Source organism: Juglans regia, chromosome 16, assembly GCF_001411555.2.
Source record: "Juglans regia cultivar Chandler chromosome 16, Walnut 2.0, whole genome shotgun sequence".
Classification (NCBI taxonomy): domain Eukaryota; kingdom Viridiplantae; phylum Streptophyta; class Magnoliopsida; order Fagales; family Juglandaceae; genus Juglans; species Juglans regia.
In genome coordinates, this window is record NC_049916.1 from 1,444,805 (window position 1) to 1,470,734 (window position 25,930).

The window sequence follows — 25,930 nt, forward strand, 5'->3', positions numbered from 1 at the left end:
AGTGGATTTTCCCCTTAAGGCCCAAAGGGCCCTATCAAGCCCTGCCCAAGATAGAAAGCTACAAACCAGGCCGACTAGGAGAATCCTCTGTGTATGGCCTATAGAGGGATGGTGCTGCAGGGGATGAGACTCGTCGATCTGGAACCCCTCTGGTAGTGTCCAGTTCTCGAGTGCCCGCTCGCACAGCAGGCGTGATACACGGAGAACCATTGATCCTCTGACAGAGACGGCGTGGACGGACTAGGAGCAAGGCAGACTAAGAGGAGAAGCTTGGAGAACCACACCCATTAATGGCTCCGCCACCTGGAAAAACATGCCACATTAATGACACCGTTGCAGAGCCACGCTGCATTTAAAGCATTTGACAAAAGGAACAACACAGAGAACCCAGACTTCATGAAAACACGCATGATCTGCACTTCAGACTTTTAGTATAAATAGTTGATCCCAAGTATGAGGATATTCTCTCTGATTCCTAAACTCTCTTACTTATTTACTACACTCCAAGAATATTTACTAGCTTAGACATCGGAGGTTACCCAGCCCCAAGGCCGCCCTCTCAAAGCCGCAATATTTTTTCCTTGTGTATGGTTTGTTTTCGAAGACTTAAGTTTTCGGAGGTTAGCCCAAAAGTGTGCGAAACACGACGTGAACAATTCGTATTGTATATGTGCATGCTTTGCTCAAATGTTGTTTTTTAAATTATTGGTTCAAATGACTTGTTTGGAGTTTTGAGAAATGGTATATGCTTGTTCATGAGCTTTCATATGTGATACACAAGTATATGTTTCGACATGTTCTAATTCTTTCAAGCGATACACATGATGCACTCTCAGTATATGGCATAGATACATGACATTGTTGCATGAAAGTTACATGGTTGCATGTCACATGATTTCGGGTTGTGTATAAAAAGAAATAGTTTTGTCAAAACCCCAATGCTAGGATGGTGAATATTCTGGTGGAGCTCCTATATCCACTCTGAAGTGCTTAAATTGGAATGGTAACCCCTGGGTTGAAGAAGATCAGTCAATGGACTTCGAATATATAAGTTCTTTTAAAAGGATTCCCAGAGTGAAATAGCCACAGCTAACGCTAGTGGGTGCAACATATTGTAACATATTAACATTTGATAGCTGCACTCTATGTATCGGCTTGACAATAAGATTTTTCTAAAGTTAAATCCAAGGAGTACTATTTATATATTTAACAATTAACAAATTTTTTATGTCGATGACTTGGTCATCAGATGAATATTGGAACTCTAATCAGAACGTTCCTTGTAATCGTAGTCTCCTAGCTAGGTAAAACTATTACATGCACATGATTTCGTGAAAATGATTCATATATTGTCCGTGGATAGGATGTATCTCATCATCTCCAAGCACACTGAGTTTCCATGCTTTTTGTTTTGTATAATAATGGACCACATCCATTCATAATAAAGGACATAAAAATTTGACTTAAAAACAAGTCAGTTACAAACGTTAATAGCTTCGCAGCACACTTCCATGACTGATATGGTCTAGTTCAGACAGCAGATCTTTAAAGACCTAAGTTTAAGAGATCTGTCTTGAACGGCTCTATCCACGACAGAGTTAACAGTGACCGGATGACAAAAGCCCATACCTCGACTAAGCGGAGTAGGGTGCACCAACCCCACCATAAGCACAGCCTAAGCGGAAGGGGGGGACCACTCCATTTAGATTAAGGTCTGAAGGCATAATTTTTTAGATTTTTATTTTTCTAAAAAGTAAATACAGGACACAAAATAAAGTACAATGGGAAACCACTGCGAAAATTGGAAAAACAGTGCTCCAAGAGGCTGCTGTGGCACGTGGAGTACATGGAGTTAAACTGTGTTTAGTTAGATAATGGTGATAAGTAGAGAGGACCATCTTAAGAGTATTATAAAAGCCATGTCATCAAGCTTGAGAAAACAATTCATAAGACACCACAACATAATGGTGTAGCAGAGAGAATGAAGATAACAATTTGTGAAGTAATCAGATGTATGCTCTCTCATACAAGATTGTCTAATTTCTTTTGGGGTGAGGCAATAAAGACAGGAGTTGACTTGGTCAATCTTTCTCCTTTAGTTCCTTTGGATAATGACATTCCCTAAAGGGTTTGGACAAGGAAATATATTTCTCATTAGCATTTGAGGATTTTTGCTTGCAATGATTTTGTTCATGTTCATAAAGATGAGAGGTTCAAGATTGATAACAAATCCAAGAAGTGCATCTTTTGGGGTTATGCACATGAAGAAATTGATTACAGATTGTGGGATCCGATTAAGAAGAAGATTTAGAGAAGTAGAGAGATATTGTTTTCTTTGAAGACCTAACCATTGAAGACGTGAATCAGAGTAAAAAGTCAGACTTTCAATGAAAAATTTGTTGATATGGATTCAATTTTTCCTTCTTTTGTGATGTGTGATTAACATGGGGGAGATGTATTGGAGGAGCAAGTTGATACTATTGAAAGTGGTGAACTTGAAATTGATGATATGAGACCAGAACAATAAGCAGAGAAATTTTTTCAGAACTGCCTACGAAAAATTAGTTAAGAAGATCTACTAAAGGGCGTCAGCCTTCCACCAGATTTTCTGCTGTTGAGTATATTTTGCTTTTATATGGGAGAGAACCAGGGTGTGTTTGTGCTTTGGAAATTGTAAGCTTATGCTTGACGGTTTTATAGATGCCGGTATGGCTGGTGACATTGATTCCCAAATATCTACTTCAGGGTACTTGATTAGTTATTCTGGGGGAGCTATGTCATGGCAATCCTGACTATAGAAATGTGTTGATTTGTCTATCGCAGAGGCTGACTATATTGCAATCACTAAAACTAGTAAGAAGTTGCTATGGATGAAAAAGTGCTTAGAAGAACTTGGTCAAAAACAAGAGAATTATATTGTTTACTTGTGACAATCAAAGTGTTATTCATCTCAGTAAGAACTCAACCTTTCATTCAAGACCCAAACATATTGATGTAAGGTATCACCGTATTCATGATGCATTGGAGATGGAGTTATTACAAATTGAGAAAATTCATACTAATGAAAGTGGATCAAATAGGATGACAGAAATATAGCCAATGCAAAAACTTGGAAGTATGTAGAGGAAAAGTAGGTACGGTACGTGGAAACCCCCACATAGTTGGGAGGGACAGATGTCTTGGATGGATCCCTTCTTGTGAGGGAAACCCATGTGACCACTCGAGTGACATTTTAGTAATTTTCGAATGATAATGTTTTTGTCTTATAAGAAGGTTGTGCCTCGTGTGTGGTGTGGAGAGAAAGAGGAGAAAAAGAAAAGGTAGGGTAGAAAATATTTCACTGTATTTTGTGTTCACCGTAACAATATTAAATACTTGAATTATATTATATATATATATAATTTTTAATAATTTTTATCAATATTAAAATAACTGATTCAAAATTGTCATGAATCGACCTTTACTTGTTTCCAAATCCGAGATTTGAAGCCTACGTGCAAAACAAAAAGTTCTGAAATATTAAGAAAAATAAATAAAAGATAATTATGTTAAACACAATTGGACCGTTTCAATATTAATTTAACATGTTTTTCATGTGGACGACTTGGTCATCGCATGAATGAAACTCAGCTCATGAGCGAACGTTCCTCGTAGGTCAAACTATTACGTACGTACACATGATGATTTGGTCAAAAATATTCATATCTTAAAAAATATTCATATCATAAAGAAACAATTACGTACTGATCGTGCTGCAACTATGTCACATGGAGTCTCACTAATTGGTCAAGTTTGCAAAAATTTTACTCGGTTGATCTGTATAATATTCTTTCTTGAAGGTTTAGTACTAAATTAGCATATAATTTACAGTAACTCGTCCAAACGGGGCCTAGTAAATTAGCAAATTGCATTTTTCAATCAGTTTCATTTTCCCTATGTTACATTAATTAATTAACACGTTTAGCTGGCTGAGTGGACTTAGGACTAATGCCAATGCTTCACTCGATATATATTATCTATATATTTGTCAGAAGATAAAAACATATATATATATGACCATTATATACTAAAGAAAGACTCGAGTACAGGGCCGGATGGACTAATTTTGCCAATGCTTCACTCAATATTATCTATATATTTGTCAGAAGATAAAGACATATGACCATTGTTCACATACAACTTTCTGTCACTTATTATCTTCAATATTAATGCAGCTCACTCCTAAGATGCAGCATCTAAGGCACTACTTTCTGTCACTTATTCGTGCTTTAATCTAAATCCTCGTCTTGTTTCCTCGCTCGCTCCAACTTTAAGCGCAGGTTCATGTTCTACTCCATAAATCCGCATTGTTAATTTGGATGTTGTTTTTTTTTTTTTTTTTCCAAACAATTATATATGCATACATGTCTGGTTATAATTACCATGGAGTTCTCTATACGTACATGACAGAGCGTTCATATGTTTTCCATTTTCTATATAGAAGTGCTCCAAATCCGGAATTTCTGGATACTAAGTGATCGAAGTTCGTGGAGTTGACAGATTTTGGAGACCTTACTGTATAATTTGGGACTTTTGTAAGCTTTAGTAGTTATGAGTCGTCGTTGGAATTCTCGAGGAAGCAGGCGAGTAATGTGAGCTTCTTCTTCTTCTTCAATCTTAAAAATGTTATTTATCTTATTATCTTTGACGTGATATCAAATAAAAGATAAATAACAAAAGTTAGTAAATAATTTCTTCTCATGATTTAATAACACATCGGAAATGATGTAATAATAGTTAAAATATTGATGATGAATAACACTTCAACCGAATTTCTTGGACTACGATCAGTACTGATCGTACGATCAGTAGTCCACTTGCGTAAATAAGGCATGCCACTACGATCGAAGGATGCTGTCATATTTCCTTTCCTAAAATGGGATGTCCTCTTGCGGAAACCAATCTTCATTGCAGCCACTACTACCCATCCTAGCCAGGAAATCTGCTGTCATATTTCCTTTCCTAAAAACATGTTGAATCCGAAAATTCAGCCTTATAAAATATTACTGATTTCCTCTCAAAAATCATCCAAATACCAAAAGCTGCACTTCAAGCTTCAAAATAATGTAATTGAAACCCAAGTTATGGCATTTACATAAACCCATCAACAGAGCCCGAAGTTTTGCCTGGTTATTAGTTCTCCTGCCCATGCAAGCAGCAAACGCAAATTTCATGTTTTCGTATGGCTAAAGCGCATTTCTCATATATATATAATTATTACCTCTATTAATGCTTTTTGGTCACTATATATATATATATATATATATATATACGTATGTTGTGCTGATCAGGGACGAGGATGTTGAGAGGCAAGGTCCCAAGGATGATGATGGTATTGGTTCAGAACAAAAGAAAATAATAAAATTGGCAACTGGGCAGGTCAATCACCCTTTGGTGATGAAAATTATTTCAAAAACGCCGTGGTGGTTGAGGCTCCAGGACTTCCATTGGGATGTGGCGTTTTTAGTGGTGTGTGTAGTTGCAGTAGCAGTTGACCCTTTGTTCTTTTATCTTCCTGTCATCAACGAGGCTACCAAATGCATTACTATAGATACCACTTTGGAAATCATTGCTATTTGTGTGCGATCGTTCCTGGATTTGGTTGCTTTTGGGAATCTGCTTGCAAGCAGGGATTACATGATGAGGTCAGACTACGTAATTAACATTCTCGCCATTCTTCCAGTACCCCAGGTATTATCACAAAAACATTATTATATTCTTAAGAATGCAGGATCGTAACAAAAACATTATTCCGTTGAACTCCTCCAATTATTAAATTTTATGAACAACAGGTTCTAGTGCCAATTATATTTTCTGAAACGATCAGAGGTTCGAGATTCCGGCACGGAAGGGAATTCCTAAATGCAGTTATTCTGCTGCAATATGTGCCAAGACTTTTCCGAATCTACAGATTGTGGAAAATAGTCAACCAGACTATCATCCTACCTAAAAGTATCCCACCAACTACAACTACTATTCCATGTGTTAAAGTCGTGAATGCAGAAAGCTACAAGAATCATGTCATCCCACCCAAAGGTTTTATAGTGATGAAAGCTGGATTCAATCTCTTTCTGTATCTCGTTGCCAGTCATTACGTATGTTTAATAATATTAATTCATCATTTATTATTATCTCTACTAATTTATAATTAATTACTGAAACATTAGTGGTATATATCTTTGATCTTCAGGTACTGGGTGCTTTTTGGTACTTCTTCTCCGTCCAACGAGAGACCACGTGCTGGCACGTGGCCTGTAAACCGCATCAGATGTTGAAGTCCATGCCCTGAGCAGTCATTGTTGACTGCTCAGCGCTTAACCCTCAACCCCCAGCACCCAACCACCTAATGAATGCAACAATAGATGCGTTCATACGTGAAGTAATGCGCCTATAAATTAAAGCTTCAGACGAGAGCATCAAACACCCAAAGAGAAAAGAAAAGAGAGAGAGCCGAGAGAGCTCTGAGAGAAAAGAAGAGAGTTGAGTTGAGTGGAGTGTGATCCTCCTCCTCTGTAATATTTTTTTGTGTTCCACTATTTATTAGTGAAGCTCTTTTCTGTGGATGTAGGCAGTTGCCGAACCACGTTAAATTCGTGGTGTCACTGAGTGCATGAGTGTACTCTTTTATTACCGCTTTTATCCCTTCCGCTGTGTTGATTTCCCCAACAAGTGGTATCAGAGCGTTTGTTGGAAGAAGTTTTTTACAGAAAACTCGGTTTTAGTGTGTAGCTCAGTTTTCAAATTTGAGCATACCACTGTGTTCGTCTCATCCAGACAAGAAAAGCGGTGGAAACCAGAGGCCAAACGGAGGCTGCATGCGCTCCCACGCGCCGTCTGAAGATCGGAGAGTGAGACCCACTCTCGACACGCGTCCCACGCGCCAAGTAGAGTCTCTAGCGTGTGATTCCCACGCTCATACACGCGCCACATGCGCTCCAGAGAAGACTTGCGCGTGAAGTTCACGCGCCCTGACGTGTTCTTGACTCCATAAAGCGCGTGAGGGACACGCGCCTACGCGTTCCACGCGCACCAGAGGAGTTCAGGCGCGTGAGTTACACGCGCCTACGCGCTGTTTGTCGCGCCACGCACTGCACGCGCGACAGAGTTCCTGTTTTGGTTCTTTTGCTCATTCCTTGTGCTATCTGAGTCCGATTTTGACGAAACAAGACTCGTTTCCAACAAAATCAGACGTTCCGGACACAACGGTGCTGTCCGTTTTGTGATATTCCACCTCAAAGATCCTGTACTTGTATTTTGTATTTAGAACAGTCTAAATCCATGGAGGATTCAGCATCAGGCGCCATGATAAAGCTGACTGCCTCAAACTACAGTCTTTGGAGACCTCGAATGGAGGATCTCTTGAACTGTAAAGATCTGTTTGACCCTTTGGAAGATGAAGGGAAGAAGCCAGATGAAGTTACGGATCAAGTGTGGAAAAAGATGCACAAGAAGACTATTGGTCAGATCAGGCAATGAATTGACCATAGTGTTTTTCACCACGTGGCCCAGGAGACGGATGCATATAACCTCTGGAAAAAGTTAGAGGATATGTATCAGGCTAAAACTGCTCGAAACAAGGCCCTCTTGATGAGACGGCTTGTTAACTTGAAGTTGAAAAGCGATACCTCTGTTGCCGAGCATACTAGCGAGTTTCAAAACCTAGTTAACCAGCTCGGGTCCGTCAACCTGAATCTTGGCGATGAAGAACAAGCCCTGCTACTTCTCAGTTCATTACCAGACAGTTGGGAGACGCTGGTGGTCTCCCTAAGTAACTCTACTCCAGATGGCAAACTTACCATGACGATGGTTAAGGATGCCCTGTTTAATGAGGAGGCCAGACGAAAAGAGACAAGCATGAATCAAACTCATGCCCTTGTCACCGAGAGTAGAGAAAGGCCTCAAGGTAATGATAGAGGGAGAAGTGGAGGCAGAAACAGAGGGAAGCCTCAACCACGTGGAAGGTCCAGCAGTAGCAGGAACCAGCAGACGGGTAACATGAAATGTTACCACTGTGGCAAAGAAGGCCACATGAGGAAACACTGCCGCAAGTTTTTAAGGGAGCAAGGTCAAAGCAGTAAGCTGAAGAAAGAAGATGGTGAAACCCTTGTCACTCTTTCGGGAGATGTGGCAATACTCTCCACCAGTGACGAGACGTGTCTGCACGTTGCAAGCCATGATGTTGAGTGGGTGGTAGACACAGCAGCATCATACCACGCCACTTCCCACAGTGAATTTTTCACTACGTACAAAGCAGGAGACTTTGGTACGGTAAGGATGGGGAACGCCAGTTCCTCGAAGATCGTGGGAGTTGGCGAAGTGCAGATAAAAACCAACGTTGGTTGCACCATGGTGTTGAAAGATGTTCGACACATTCCTGACCTTCGGCTCAACCTGATTTCCGGGACAGCCCTTGATCGACAGGGCTATGACAGCTACTTCAGCAAAGGCACTTGGAAGCTGTCACAAGGTGCCATGGTTGTCGCCCGAGGACATATTTGCGGTACGTTGTACAAGACCCATGTGAAGATCGGTTCTGATAGCCTCAATGCAGTGGAAGACGAGGCATCACCGAATCTGTGGCACAAGAGACTCGGACACATGGGTGAGAAAGGGTTGGATACGCTTGCGAAGAAGGCACTCATCAAAGTTGCCAAAGGAACAGCGTTAAACCCTTGTGAGTACTGTTTGTTTGGCAAACAATGCAGAGTCTCGTTTAAATCCTCTACGAAGAGAAGATCAGAGTTGTTGAGTCTGGTACACTCTGATGTATGTGGTCCCATGGAAGAAGAGTCATTGGGAGGTAACAGATATTTCGTGACATTCATTGATGATGCTTCACGAAAAGTCTGGGTATATGTTTTGAAGTCAAAGGATCAGGTCTTCGAGCACTTCAAGAATTTCCACACCCTAGTGGAAAGAGAGACAGGAAAGAAGTTGAAGTGCCTGCGAACGGACAATGGAGGAGAATATGTCTCCAAAAGGTTCGCTGCATACTGCGCTGATCGCGGTATTCGACATGAGAAGACGGTCCCATATACCCCTCAGCACAATGGTGTAGCCGAAAGAATGAACCGGACCATCATTGAAAGAACAAGATGCATGCTCAGTATGGCCAAGTTACCAAAGCCATTCTGGGGTGAAGCTGTTCTAGCTGCCTGTTACCTGATCAACAGATCACCTTCTGCACCACTGGAATTTGAAATTCCTGAGAAGGTTTGGTCTGGAAAAGATGTCTCTTACTCTCACCTGAGAGTGTTTGGGTGCAAAGCCTTTGCACACGTATCCAAGGAGCTGAGACAGAAGCTCGATGTCAAGTCAACTCCATGTATCTTTGTTGGATATGGAGATGAAGAATTCGGATACAAGTTATGGGATCCAGTGACAAAGAGAATTGTCAGAAGTAGGGACGTTGTGTTCCATGAAAACCAGAACATAGGAACTGAAGCTTCATCAAGAGAGCTTAGTTCCGATACTCCAAATCCTGCACCATTACAGTCCGCCACAGATAATGAGGAAATGCAGGATCGAGATCCAGAAGCAGAAGAAGAAGCTCAGGGTGTCGAGCAGGGGGAGCAAGAATCCTCTCCACCAGCAGCTGGTGTACCACCACAAGGGTTAGATGGTGATGAACCTCCTTTGGTTGATGAACCAAGAAGATCGGCAAGAGGCCGCCTACTGATTCCGTCGAGGAGATATCCGGAATCAGACTATATTCTGCTTACTGATGAGGGGGAGCCAGAGAGCTTCCAGGAAGTTCAAACTCATGCTGATAGAAGCCTATGGGTGCAGGCAATGCAAGAAGAGATGAGTTCTTTGCAGAAAAATCAGACCTATGAGTTGGTGAAACTTCCTGAAGGAAAGAAAGCCCTAAAGAACAAATGGGTGTTCAAGCTGAAGAAAGATGGCCAAGGAAAGCTGACGAAGCACAAGGCCAGATTGGTTGTCAAAGGATTCCAGCAGAAGAAGGGAATCGATTTTGACGAGATATTTTCTCCAGTGGTGAAAATGATGTCAATTCGAGTCATACTCGGATTGGTAGCCAGCTTGAATTTGGAACTCGAACAGATGGATGTGAAGACAGCCTTTCTCCATGGAGATTTGGAGGAGGAGATCTATATGGAGCAACCAGAAGGGTTTGCAACTCCAGGGAAAGATCACTTAGTCTGCAGGCTGAAGAAGAGTCTCTATGGCTTCAAGCAAGCGCCGAGGCAATGGTACAAGAAGTTCGACTCATTCATGATGAGTTATGGTTACAAGAGACTTGTTGCAGATCAGTGTGTCTATGTTCGAAGGTTCCAGAATGACAAGTTTGTCATACTCCTTCTTTACGTTGATGATATGTTAATCGTTGGTGAGGATAGGTCCATGATTAACAAACTAAAGAAGGAACTATCCAAGTCCTTTGACATGAAGGACTTAGGCCCAGCACAGCAAATTTTGGGCATGAAGATTGTTCGTGATAGGAAAGCCAAAAGGGTGTGGCTATCACAACAAAAATATGTTGAACAGGTCATTAGACGTTTCAACATGGGAGATGCTAAGCCAGTCAAAACTCCACTTGCAAACCACTTCAAGTTGAGCAAGAGCTCGTGTCCTTCTTCAAAGAAAGAGATTGAAGAAATGGAAGCAATCCCCTACTCTTCAGCAGTAGGAAGCCTGATGTATGCAATGGTTTGTACCAGACCAGATATTGCTCATGCTGTAGGCATGGTGAGCAGATTCCTTTCAAATCCAGGAAAGGATCATTGGGAAGCAGTCAAGTGGATTCTCAGGTACCTGAAAGGTACATCTAACATGTGCTTGTGTTTTGGGGGAGCTAAACCAGTTTTGGAAGGCTATACAGATTCAGATATGGCAGGAGATCTGGATAGCAGGAAATCTACTTCAGGATTTCTCTTCACCTTTGCAGGAGGAGCTGTCTCTTGGCAGTCCAAGTTGCAGAAGTGTGTTGCTTTATCTACAACAGAGGCAGAGTACATTGCCGCAGCGGAAGCTGGGAAAGAGATGTTGTGGATGAAGCGTTTTCTCCAAGAACTAGGAGTTAGTCAAGAAGACTACAAGGTGCATTGTGATAGTCAAAGTGCTCTAGACTTGAGCAAGAATTCAATGTACCACTCCCGCACCAAGCATATTGATATCCGCTATCATTGGATACGCGAAGCGATGGAACAACAGCTGTTGAAGCTTGTGAAGATCCATACGAAAGAGAATCCAGCGGACATGCTGACGAAGGTGGTTACAAGTGAGAAGCTTGAGCTATGCAGAGACATAGCTGGGATGGAGAACATATAGGTAAATGGGCATGGAGGGGGAGAATTGTTGAAGTCCATGCCCTGAGCAGTCATTGTTGACTGCTCAGCGCTTAACCCTCAACCCCCAGCACCCAACCACCTAATGAATGCAACAATAAATGCGTTCATACGTGAAGTAATGCGCCTATAAATTAAAGCTTCAGACGAGAGCATCAAACACCCAAAGAGAAAAGAAAAGAGAGAGAGCCGAGAGAGCTCTGAGAGAAAAGAAGAGAGTTGAGTTGAGTGGAGTGTGATCCTCCTCCTCTGTAATATTTTTTTGTGTTCCACTATTTATTAGTGAAGCTCTTTTCTGTGGATGTAGGCAGTTGCCGAACCACGTTAAATTCGTGGTGTCACTGAGTGCATGAGTGTACTCTTTTATTACCGCTTTTATCCCTTCCGCTGTGTTGATTTCCCCAACATCAGACAGATATTGGATGTAGCGAGACTTCTTTCCACTGTAATGCTGGTTTTGGAAATCACACAATTTTAAATGATTATTGCTCTTTAGAAAAAAAATCAAATACAACTCTCAGCTTTGATTTTGGAATATTCCAAGAAGCCCGTCACTCTGGTATACTGGCGTCCATGGATTTTCCGCAAAAGGCCATGTTCTGTTTCTGGTGGGGACTGCGAAATTTGAGGTTCGTACTGCATGTTTCACTTTTTTTTTTTTTTTTTGAGAATTTCATAACTATTATTTTCCATTATTAACGGTACTACTCGGGTAAAAAAAATTTATTATTAATTTGGATGAAAATTATATATCATGCAAAAGAAAAGAAAAAGACTCGCGTGAAAATCAATTTATTTTCTAGAGATTATTTATTAGATCGCTTTAGATTTTTCTTGTTTAATTATTTTGAGCATATAATTATATATATCAATGGTTTTGATATTATTAACTACTCACACATGGACGTCCAAATCTTGCAGTTCACTTGGTCAAAACCTTCAAACAAGTTCTGATTACTGGGAAAACTGCTTTACAATTCTTATTTCGATCTTTGGTTTGCTTCTGTTTTTATACTTCATCGGAAATCTGCAGGTTGATATTTATTAATTATTTCCATTATTATTAATTAATTATATAATGGACTTGATAACTTTTGATGTAATATTTTATCTTAATTAGAAACTGATCAACTTAACTCATGTGATGTGACAGGTGTACATGCAGTGGGAGGCATCTAACGAGCTGGAGGAGATCACGTCTAAGTGGTCGAAAATCATACAGACTAATAAATTACTTAGCATCGAGGGTTGGATAAGCACAATTGGGCTACCTGACGAGTTAAAAAGCGAAATCATGAGCCATGTGAGTCCAATACTGGAAGATCAAAAGAAACATTTTGATACAGAGAATCCATTAGCTCATCTTCCCACACCACTTGGAACATTGATTAAGCTCCATCGCTGCTTAACCCTGCTAAGGACAGTGAGTTTCGATACCCCCCGCCCCCATGCATCTTTTTATGCTTGACCAAACAAATCATTCAAGTGAAAATTTCAGTTATTTTTTCATAAAAAAATCTTCAAAATTAATTGAGTGGATAGTAAGATCGAGGTAGTGGTTTAGTTATAACTTCGTTGTTACTCATCGCAATATTCAATGTTTCAAACACCATTCAAATACAATTAATATTTTTCAATTTTAAATTTACAAAATCTTCATTTAACCATTACCTAATGACTACAAATTTCTCAAACTTTCAAACAAAACACATAAAATAATAACTTTTTCAAATTCTAAAACAAAAATTATATTTTAACCCTTGTTTAACTTTATAATTTTCTTATTCAAGCTTTTATTCTCTGATTTCTCAAAATCTCATAAAAATCTTAACTCAAATTATATTTCACTACTATTCATAAATTATATTACTATTATTTACAGATTTCTCATCTCATATATATGTGTAACCAAACAAGGCCAACTACTTATATGAAATACTTTAATTGATTTTTCATTTTAAGTAGTTGACTTATAAAACACTTAGGGATGCTTGGGGAGTGAGATGAGATGAGAATTTTATGAATAATAGTAAAATAGTTTGTGAATAGTAGTGAGAGAACTAGAAAAAGTTGAATAAAAAATATTTTAAAGTTAAAATATTGTTAGAATATTATTTTTTAATATTATTTTTATTTTGAGACTTGAAAAAGTTCAGTTATTTTGTATTTTTTGTTTGAAAGTTTGAAAAATTTGTAATGATTATTTTGAAAAAGTTGTAATGATTAATTTGAAAGTATTTGTGTTTGAGTGATGTTTGGAAATGAAATGAGATAAGATGTAATGAGATGAAAACTACTTCTAAACATCTCCTAGTACTTAAGCATACGACATGATAAGTATGGTCGCTCAATTTTGCATGAAGTCTATTTTAGCATTGACCTCATCATGTTTAATTTGAAAAGAGTACTATGCATGCATCGATGTCCATCTCGTAGAAGTTGGTATATATTATCTCATTAATTAATCTTGTCAATTGTTTGTGAACATGCAGGTGCCAATATTTGAAAATGAAAGTAAAGAATTGTTGTCTGAGATCACATGTAAGTATCTCAAGCAAGTGCAGTACAATCAGAACAACTTCATTGTTCGAGAGAGAAAACCACTAATTGCGATGATTTTCGTAGTGAAAGGAATTGTGTGTACGTGTACAAGTAATCATGGCGATGAAAGTAAAACTGAGTCATGTCTTGAGAAATGTGACCTCATTAGCGAACGTGATCAGCTTGTAGAATGGGTGCTGGAATCTCCCAAACAATCCAACCCTCCCTTATCGACAAGGACTCTCAAATGTCATACAAAAGTTGAAGCATTTTGTCTTATGGCTGGAGACCTCAAGGATATGATGTCTCACTGCTGGTGGAAATTTAGCAAGTTTAAAAACATCACACAGTTTGACTCGGAACAGCTAAAACATTTTGCAGCTTCATCAATACAAGCAGCATGGCGCCGCCACGCCATCCATCCTAAATAAGAACATACTTGAATGAGGCAATCAAGTATGCCCATGCTGTTGGCTAAGGCCACTGTTGCCGGCCACTGTTGCCGGCAACTCCCCAAATAATTTAGATAACAGTATCTTTTAATAGTTATTCTAGTTTTAGCAGATGCTCTTGTTATTTATCGAAAGACAACTCATAGTTTGTTTAAGAGGGCTTGTATTATGTTGTGGATTAATATTGCTCTCACTTTTTTTAAGTCATTAATTAAATTGCTAGTCGCTTGTTTTCAATAGTTTGTTTAAGAGGGGTTGTATTATGTTGTGGATGTTGTATTTTTATACTTTGAACCATTATCCAATTATAATATAATTGTTAACATAGATGAAAAAGAGTTATATAGCACATGATGAATGTTGATGGTTGGATCTTGATCATCATGGTAGTTTTGGTAGTTTTAATTTTTGGCTCAAAGTACAAAATCTCTGATGGCCTAAGGGTACTGCAAGTTATATTTATCATTTCAAGAAATGTTATACTCTTATTAAATTTTTTATACGATGTTTTGAGTTCTTTGCATGCAACCTAATTAGAATTAAGTACAGCTTCAATGAATAGAAATAAATAAATTAAAGCATCTGCATCTCAAATGTACAAATCATGATCAGGTCGGGCGGCTCATAAGGGCCATAACAACCAATGTAATCCAGAAGGCTCAACAAATCATGAATGCAGAAAGCTACAAGAATATGATGATGATCCAACCCAAAGGTTTTGTAGTGATGAAAGCTAGATTCAATCTCTTTCTTTATCTCGTTGCCAATCATGTATATTAATTTCATGATCAGTTATTATCATCTGGATTTTAGAATTAATTATTGAAATATTAATGGTATATATCTTTGATCTTCAGGTTCTGCATGGGTGCTTTTTGGTACATCTTCTCCATCGAACGAGAGACCACATGCTGGCAGGTGGCCTGTAAGAATGATACTAGATATACCATTAAAACTTCTTTTAACTGTGGTGATTCTAGCAATTACACATTTTTAAATAATTTTTTCTCTTTAGAAAAAAAACTAGATACCACTCTCTTTTGATTTTGGAATATTCCAAGAAGCCCGTCAATCTGGTATGTTGGAGTCCATGGATTTTCTGCAAAAGACCATGTTCTGTTTTTGGTGGGGATTGCAAAATTTGAGGTTCATGCATGTTACACTTTTTTTTTCCTTTTTTTCTTTCTTTTTTTATTGAGATACATGTAAGAAAAATAAACAGAGGAAAATAGGAAAGACTGGAAGTGTTTGAACTGTTTGAACTGAGTCATCGCATGCTCTAACACCCCTGCAAACTGATGGGGAGTTTACGAACCATGATGAGTTTGGACCTCAAAAATTGAAATCGAGTTGTTGTTTGTCCTTTTGTAAATATATCCGCTAATTGGTCCTTTGTTGAGATATGCTTAACAAAAATATCTTTATTAACTACCTTTTCTCTAATGAAATGATAGTAAATTTCCATATGTTTGGTTCTAGCATGAAAGACAGGATTTGAGGCTAATGCCAATGCTCCAATGTTGTCACACCAGATAATTGGAGGCAAGTAAAGATATAGTTGGAACTCCTTTATTAACATTCTGATCCAATAAGCTTCGACTATAGCTAAAGCCATGCTTCAATATTCTGCTCCTGTGCTTGAATGTGAGACAATACATTGTTTCTTGGCGCACCATGATATTAAATTTTTCCTGAGAAAAATACTGAATCCACTTGTGCTTCTTCGGTCATCTGGGTTACAAGCCCAATCCGAGTTTGTAATACGCGGGCTCTAAGCCTAGTTTCTGTTGAAGCCAGCCCAATTGCACGAAGCCCGTCCCATGGTGATCACTTGAAGGGAGACTCAAACGACGTCGTTTCGTGAGTGTTTTTCTTCCCCTTTCTGCTGTACTATTTCTCTTCTCCGTGAGTTTCTGCTTTCTTTTGCGTTGCAGTTCCGCAAACCTCCCATTCCGTGGGTCTCTTCCCACGTTCCTTCGGTTATGTTTTCAGTTTTTCACACAGAAATTTCCCTCACTACATTTTGAACTACTCCTCTTGTGCAAATTCCATATAGTCCTTTGCGAGTGCTGCGAGTTCTTCCGTGGGTCATCGAACCTCATCGTTGTTGGCTAGTTTTCGCAACGGTGAGCCATCTCTTTCTTTTTCCCTCTCTCTCTGTTTTCCCTTTGCTTCACAGACGTTTTCATGAGTTTTCTTTGAGTTTTTGGCACGGTGCAGCAACTTCGTGGGTCTCTAAATCTTGTGCCATTGTCGAGTTTCCTCTCTGAAGTTTTTCTTTTCGGTAATCATCCCTCCCATTCACTGATCTCACTTCTAAATTTTTACTTTTATTCCCTGATTTTTGTACACATACAGACCTTCTTGTACGTTATTTTCTTCGGCTTATTTTCGCACACTCTCTTTGTTTCAGTTCACTATGCACACACTCATTTTAATTTTCCTCTCGTCTTCACAGAGTTTTTTTTTTTTCTCGTTAGAGCAGTGCCCCCTTGTGTTTGTCAGTTGTTGTTATAGAGTCCAACGCTGGTAAACTTCGTTACTCTCTCCTTTTGTTCTTTTTAAGTTTAATTATTTTGATTATTTATGCTAAGGTGTGGTGCTTTGGGTTGCTGTGTGTGGCGTATAGAAGTGTTTGAGGGATGCTCGGGGTGGTTTATGGATTGTGTGTGCAACGGGTGTTTTGAGATGGCTGTATTGGGTATTTTTTTTATTAGTGGCGCAGGTACCCAAGTCTTGAATTGTTGAATGACTAAAATATATGATGCTTGCGCTGAAGTTTTTATTTGAAGGTTAGAGTTGACGTATGGTTTGTGTTATGTTTTAAGCATTGGAGTTGTTGTTGTTGGTTTTGGAAATTTTTATGGTTGGTTTGGTGTTAATAAAAGGTGGCTGTTTTGGGGTTTAAATGCAAATGGTTTGAGGAGGGTACTGTCCGGGTTTAATGTTATGATAGTTATTGAGTTAAGAATAGGCTGTTTTGGTTTATTACTCAATAAATAGTAGCTTACTGGATTGGTTTAATAAATGTTGGGTATATGTTTTGTTTAGGTGGTGTCACTACTAGAGTTCCGACTCAAGGTGTTGATAATACACGGAAGTCAGGTAAGCGGGATTCATATACTAGTTTTACATAAAAGAAATGAAATGAGGTTGTCTTTGAAATAAACATGTTTATTTTTAAAAGAAATTTGAAAACAACCTCAGATGTTTATTTTGCATATGCACAAATTCTATATCAGAGAAAGTATTTTCTGTCATGATTGGTGTAGACATGAGCCAATTTTGTACATTTTGTTTCTGAACTATGCAAAAGAGCGAATATAAAAAATCTAAAAGTTTTTGTTATGAATAAATGAAAATATTTTAATTTTGTTTATTTCAAACATGTGAAATGATCTGAAACTATTCAGTACTTTGTTTTTATATGATATGTCATCTAAAAACATTGGCATGAAGTTCTGATTCTATATATGAATGTGATCTGATTCCGATGATATCTGTTTTGTTTTTTGTTAAGGCCCAGCCAAGGGTATAATGGTGGTTTATAACCCTACCACGGGGGTGAAACATGGTATACGGCCTAGCCACAGGTATAATGGTCGTTTATAATCCTACCACGGTGGTGAAACATGGTATACGGCCCAGCCACGAGTATAATGGTGGTTTATAACCCTACCACGGGGGTGAAACATGGAATACGACCCAGCCACAGGTATAATGGTGGTTTATAACCCTACCACGGGGGTGAAACATGATATACGACTCAGCCACTGGTATAATGGTGTTTTATAACCCTATCACAGGGGTAAAACATGGTATTTATCCCCATGTGATGCTAAGAGATGATATGATTATAATGTTTCAGTTTGGATATGCCAATGGATTTTTCTTTTTGAGAAATAAGTTTGTCTCTTTTGAAATTTTGCTCTCGTGTTTTTGTAGGGGAAAATTCAAGGGAGGTAGAGTCAATGATAGGTAGGATCGAGGAGGTTGAAGAAGAATCCATTTTCTCCAACCTTAGTGGTAGTTTGATACCATGTAAAGAAAATACAATGTGACATTTTACAGCTAAGATGACAACGAGACAGAGCTATACATGGAAAGAAAACTAGCTATACATGCAAGTAAACTATACATGGAAGTAAAAATAGTTGGTGCTAACGATTATTATAGAATATGCAAGAATCTCGTAAAGGAGGAAATCTCAGCAATAACAGCAATGATAATCTTTACAAATGTTACACTAATTGAAGAGGTGTTTTCCAGTGTTGAAGTTACTGTCATCAAATCCTTGTTATTCTTTGTAATAGTCCAGACAAGTTGATATGGGGAGGTGCACCGTCAATGGTTTAGTTCTTTGTTAAAAGTTCTTGCCATTTGCAAAAAGAAATCATAGATCGACTTAAAGGGCAGCCTTTTAGAACCAGTCACCAGAAGGAAATTTGGACAAGAATATGATAGCTAAAAATCCCAAATACTGCAAGAGTGTATTGGTGGAGAGAGAGCATGCCTTGAAGCACTTTCCACCAACCTGAATCTTTTCAAGAAGAAAGAAGTTGAATCTCCAACTTATCCAATCTATTTAGAGGAAGAAGAATCAGTTATACATGCTCTATGGGAATGTACTGCAGCAAAAGATGTTTGGGGTCTATGTTCAAATAAAAAGTGAGTAGAATTACAAAAGACAGTTTTTTGGAAATTTTTGCAACCAAGTATGATTTGTTTGAGGAGCAGCCAGAAGAAATTGTAGTAGTTGCAAGGAGGTACTATGGTTGAGAAGAAATGAATTTGTATTTAGAGCCAACTTCACCCACCTGAATTTTGTGATGCAGCAATCTAGACAGCTCTTGCTAGCCTTTAAGGAAGTGCACAAAGATAAAGATAGTAAGAAAAATTATCTTAGAAGGTGATGCTCTTCAAGTTGTTCAAAGCATTACAAAGACAGAGGTCCTTTAGAATAGCATAGCTAGGAATACTGATCCTCAATTATATTAAACAAACAATATTATATTTTGATTGTTGGTCAATCCAACATATTAGAAGGGAGGCAAATGTTGTGGCTCATATGTTAGCAAATAACGCTTCAGAAATTTCGGGTGAATGCCATTGACATGGAGGATAGTCCTTGTATTATTTCCCTCATTCAATGGAGGTTATCAATTAAACTATTTTGTTCTAAAAAAAAAAAAAAAACAACAGACGCTACAACAAAATTGATTTTTTGGAATTATTTAGGGAGGAAATCAATTTCGTCCCAAAATTTAAACAAAACATTTTGTTTAAATTAAATTAAATTTTGTCCCAAAAAATTGATGACTTTACAAAATCGTTCAAATGTCAAAATATCCATTCGAACAGTATTTTATGTGACGAATTAAAGCGTCTCAAAAATTTTTTTCCGTTCGAATAGAAAAAATACGTTTGAACAGAAAAATCTTTGTGGGAAGTAATTTATTATGCCAGGAAAAGTTTAAAACCGTTCGAACGATAATTATTTTTGTTCGAACCGAAAATAATTGGTGGCAAAACCTGGTGGGAAGGTTTCTAAACTGTTCGAACGGAATATATTTAGTTTGAACATATTCAAGCACCACATTTATACATTCGAACGTATAATATTAATCTTGATACATAACTCAAAATACAATATATATATATATATATATACATATCATATATACAAATTCATTAATTAATTTTATGTAATTAATTTAAAAATATTTTAATGATTTCTTTTATGTTAAATAAGATTTTTAGTTAAATAAATATTATTATCCATACACCACATAATATAAATCAATAATTATTCTAGAAAAGATAAAATATTTAATTTACAACTAAAGTAAATTATCAAAACACCATATATAGTGTTCATAACTATAACAAAAAAATATATAAATAAAAAATAGAAAATACTGTGATGCGAGATCTCTGCACACATCCTCGACTGCAGCTAATTGTCTCTCTATCTATGCCAGTCGAGTACTAAGCATGACCTGAGTCGTATTATTGGCATTAATCTTTGTACATAACTCATTAACCTCTGTACGTAACTCAGAGATGCTAGTCATAATCTCTGTACGCAACTCAGTCATGGCAGTATGCACTGCATCGATCACCGCTGATATGTGTATGCCGATCTCAACAAGCAGTATGTCGGCCATCTCCTCGCGAGTAGATGTGCGTGATGCCTCGGCTTGTGTAGATGTCTCACCAGCCGATACTCCAGTATCTCTCGGCTGTGCATCTCTCTGAATATCAGCCCTGTCTTCAAGAACAGGTCCATGAAAATGAAATCTTGACTATCCCGTGCTCCCTGTCTTCTGTTTTTATACTTCATCGGAAATCTGCAGGTTGGTGTTTATTAATTATTTCCATTATTATTTATGTACTGTGTATATGAATATGTTAGAATTTTAATTATGATCTTCACCTATCTATTGGTATCGGGCTATCATCAGCTCAAGCATTTTTTTGAGATAGTGGTGATTTAAGTACTAGCTGATTAGAGGTCTTGATATTTAATGTGAATCATTACTTCAAATCTCACTCTCATTTAATTGAATAAAATTTATCTATATGTTAGGCCTACCTATTAAAGTAGTCTGCTCACATCATGTGAAGGTATAAATTAAATGATTAGATTCCCATATATGATATATATTTTTTAATTTGTTATATAAGTTGTTTCTTTGGTTATTATTAATTAACAGATGCAGGGTAGTCAATTATATATAGGGGTATTGTAAGAATATTATATAATGGACTTGATAACTTAATTTAGATGTAATATTTTATTTTAATTAGAAACTGATCAACTTAACTCATGTGATGTGACAGGTGTACAAGCAGTGGGAGGCATCTAACGAGTTAGAGGAGATCACGTCTAAGTGGTCGAAAATCATACAGACTAATAAATTACGTAGCATCGAGGGTTGGATAAGCACAATTGGGCTACCTGACGAGTTAAAACACGAAATCATAAGCCATGTGAGACCAATAGTACTGGAAGATCAAAAGAAACATTTTGATACAGAGAATCCATTAGCTCATCTTCCCACACCACTTGGAACATTGATTAAGCTCCATCGCTGCTTAACCCTGCTAAGGACAGTGAGTTTCGATACCCCCCCGCCCCCCATGCATCTTTTTATGCTTGACCAAACAAATCATTCAAGTGAAAATTTCAGTTATTTTTTCATAAAAAAATCTTCAAAATTAATTGAGTGGATAGTAAGATCGAGGTAGTGGTTTAGTTATAACTTCGTTGTTACTCATCGCAATATTCAATGTTTCAAACACCATTCAAATACAATTAATATTTTTCAATTTTAAATTTACAAAATCTTCATTTAACCATTACCTATGATTACAAATTTCTCAAACTTTCAAACAAAACACATAAAATAATAACTTTTTCAAATTCTAAAACAAAAATTATATTTTAACCCTTGTTTAACTTTATAATTTTCTTATTCAAGCTTTTATTCTCTGATTTCTCAAAATCTCATAAAAATCTTAACTCAAATTATATTTCACTACTATTCATAAATTATATTACTATTATGCACAGATTTCTCATCTCATATGTATAACCAAACGAGGCCAACTTCTTATATGAAATATTTTAATTGATTTTTCATTTTAAGTAGTTGACTTATAAAACACTTGGGGATGCTTGGGGAGTGAGATAAGATGAGAATTTTATGAATAATAGTAAGATAGTTTGTGAATAGTAGTGAGAGAGCAAGAAAAAGTTGAATAAAAAATATTTTAAAGTTAAAATATTGTTAGAATATTATTTTTATTTTGAGATTTGAAAAAGTTCAATTGTTTTTTATTTTTTGTTTGAAAGTTTGAAAATTTTGTAATGATTATTTTGAAAAAGTTGTAATAATTAGTTTGAAAGTATTTGTGTTTGAGTGATGTTTAGAAATGAAATGAGATGAGATGTAATGAGATGAAAACTACTTCTAAACATCCCCTAGTTAAGCGTACCACATGATAAGTATGGTTTTTCAATTTTGCATGAAGTCTATTTTAGCATTGACCTCATCATGTTTAATTTGAAAAGAGTACTATGCATGCACCGATGTCCATCTCGTAGAAGTTGGTATATATTATGATCTCATTAATTAATCTTGTCAATTGTTTGTGAACATGCAGGTGCCAATATTTGAAACCGAAAGTAAAGAATTGTTGTCTGAGATCACATGTAAGTATCTCAAGCAAGTGCAGTACAATCAGAACAACTTCATTGTTCGAGAGAGAAAACCACTAAATGCGATGATTTTCGTAGTGAAAGGAATTGTGTGTACGTGTACAAGTAATCATGGCGATAAAAGTAAAATTGAGTCATGTCTTGAGAAATGTGACCTCATTAGAGAACATGATCAGCTTGTAGAATGGGTGCTGGAATCTCCCAGACAATCCAACCCTCCCTTATCGACAAGGACTCTCAAATGTCATACAAAAGTTGAAGCATTTTGTCTTATGGTTGGAGACCTCAAGGATATGATGTCTCAATGCTGGTGGAAATTTAGCAAGTTTAAAAACATCACACAGTTTGACTCGAAACAGCTGAAACATTTTGCAGCTTCATCCATCCAAGCAGCGTGGTGCTACCAATCCATCCATCCCAAACAAGAATGTACTTGAATAAGGATACAAAGTTTGCCATGCAATTGGCTAAGGCCACTGCTGCCGGCAGCTCCCCAAATAATTTAGATAACAATATCTTTTAATAGTTAATCTAGTTTTAGCAGATGCTCTTGCATGTTATTTATCGAAAGACAACTTATAGTTTGTTTAAAAGGGCTTGTATTATGTTGTGGATTAATATTGCACTCACTTTTTTTAAGTCATTAATTAAATTGCTAGCAAGTTGCTTGATTTCAATAGTTTGTTTAAGAGGGCTTGTATTATGTTGTGGATGTTTTATTTTTATACTTTGAACCATTATCCAATTATAATATAATTGTTAACATAGATGAAAAAGAGTTATATAGCACATGATGAATGTTGATGGTCGGATCTTGATCATCATGGTAGTTTTGGTAGTTTTATTTTTTGGCTCAAAGTACAAAATCTCTGATGGCCCAAGGGTGCAAGTTATATTTATCATTTCAAGAAATGTTATATTCTTATTATATTTTTTATACAATGTTTTGAGTTCTTTGCATGCAACCTAATTAGAATTAAGTACAGCTTCTGTAAAATCTGTAACTTCAAGATTGAGAAGAACAGAGAACTTGAAATGTAAACTAAAAATTGAGAACAAAAATTCAATGTGAATTTATTATTCTGCAGAAATTGCATGCATAATACTTTTACAACCTTTCTATTTATAGACACGTATACTAACTAACTTCACTTTACAGAAACAAAAGATATTCACTTAACATTCTAACTAATTATCACATTTGCATTTGGATTTAATTTCACTATTATTTGGAATTATCTCATTTTGCAATCTGACTTCACTTTTCTGTTTAGCTTCTTTTGACTTCAACTCCAAAGCTTCAATATGAGTTTGTATATTCCAACACCCCCCCTCAAGATGAGAATGTATATTGATCATTCCCATCTTGCGGATCAGATGATGGAAATTGAGGGAACCAAGTGGTTTAGTTAGAATATCTGCCAGCTGATGTTTGGATGGGATGTGAATGATCTTGATCAAACCTTCTTGCAATTTTTCTCGGACCAAATGGCAGTCGAGTTGGATGTGCTTTGTTCTTTCATGTTGGACAGGGTTTGATGCAATGTCAGAAGCTGGTTTGCTGTCTGTATAAAGCAGAATAGCCTGTGGATGAGGGACCTTTAAGTCAGCTAGCAAGTAGATCAACCATTGTAGTTCACATGTGGTAGAGGCTAGAGCTCTGTATTCAGACTCAGCTGAGGATCGACTAACTGTTGGCTGTTTCTTTGATTTCCATGATATAAGAGAGTCACCAAGAAACACTGTGAATCCAGTGATACTCTTTCTAGTGTCAATACAACCACCCCAATCACTATCTGAGTAGGCTTTTAGATGAAGAGGGGAATGTGCAGACAGAAATATACCTTGGCCTGGTGTTGCTTTGATATACCTGAGGACTCTTTCAGCAGCGTGAAGATGATTACTACTAGGATTAGCCATGAACTGGCTTAGTGCTTGGACTGAGTAGGATAAGTCAGGTCTAGTTATAGTGAGGTACAATAGCCTGCCCACTAATCTTCTGTATTGTGCAAGATCTGTCAAAGGTGGAGATGAGCCATTTGCACTCAGTTTTAATGTAGACTCCATAGGAAATGCCACAGGTTTACAGCCTGAAAAACCACTATCTTGCAAGATATCTAAGGCATATTTTCGTTGGCATAAAGTTATGCCTTTGGTTGATCGAGCCACTTCTATCCCCAAGAAGTACTTTAGTTCTCCCAAGTCTTTTATAGTGAAAGAGTTGTGTAAGAACCTTTTGACATTGACTATATCAGCAAGATTATTAGAAGCAAGAATCACATCATCAACATAAATCAAGAGTGCTATAAAACTGTTTGAATTATGCTTGATGAATAGAGAGGAGTCAGACTTCCCTTGAATAAAACCAAATTGAAGTAGAGAAGATGACAATTTGGAAAACCATTGTCTTGAGGCCTGCTTTAGACCATATAGGCTCTTTTTGAGTTTGCAAACTCTCGGATCAGTTGGTGAAGAATACCCTGGTGGTAGTTGCATATACACCTCTTCATTTAAATCTCCATGAAGAAAAGCATTGTTTACATCAAGTTGGTGTAAATGCCAATTCTTAATGGCAGCAATGGATAACAATGTTCTCACTGTTGTCATCTTAGCTACAGGTGAGAATGTGTCAAAATAATCAAGGCCTTCTTGTTGGGTGTAGCCTTTTGCTACTAATCTAGCCTTGTATCGATCAATTGTGCCATCAGCTTTGAACTTAACACGATATACCCATTTACATCCAATGGCAACCTTATTTGGAGGTAATATTGCAAGTTCCCATGTTTTATTTAATTCAAGAGCTTTGATCTCATTTAACATGGCTGCTTGCCAATGTGGAGAAGAATTGGCTTGTTTGAATGTCTTAGGCTCAAAAATAGATGATACAGCAGAAGTGAATGCTGCATGTCTAGGTGACAATTTATGTGTTGAAAGAAAATGAGCAAGAGGGTATGGCTTACCAGAAGAAGGAATGCAGCAGCTAGGAGATTTTTGAGATGTTGAAGTAGAGTGAGCCATATTACCACAATGAAAATGCTGCAAATATGAAGGAGGATTCCTTATTCTTTCAGATCTTCGAAGGTTTACATTTTCAAGATTAATCTGTGAAGTAATAGGTTCTGATGTTGGAATAGCAGAAGAGAAATTTTGTGAAGTTATAGATTCTGGTACTTCAGAAAGCAATTGATTCTGTGAAGAAGGAGGTTCTGGAATTGCAGAATATGGATTTGGTGGATTAATGGGTACTGTGAAGTCATGTATTGGGGGAAAATCAGGAAAAACAAAAGGTGTGTGAGTAGAGTTTGGAAGAGAAGGAAAAATGTTCTCATGAAAAATGACATTTCTGGAAACAAAGATTTTAAGGG

The 25,930-nt window shown here is 37.3% G+C and overlaps 1 protein-coding gene across 1 annotated transcript in view; it reads left to right on the plus strand.

The window, feature by feature from the left end:
- The first annotated feature begins 11,910 nt into the window (after positions 1 to 11,910).
- Positions 11,911 to 25,930, plus strand: part of LOC109020120 (cyclic nucleotide-gated ion channel 1-like) — a 109,104-nt gene continuing 95,084 nt past the window's right edge. The window contains exon 1 of the mRNA XM_035686593.1: positions 11,911 to 11,977. Within this exon, the coding sequence (XP_035542486.1) occupies positions 11,922 to 11,977 (56 nt within the window). The 5' untranslated portion in view covers positions 11,911 to 11,921. The remainder of the gene's footprint in view (positions 11,978 to 25,930) is intronic.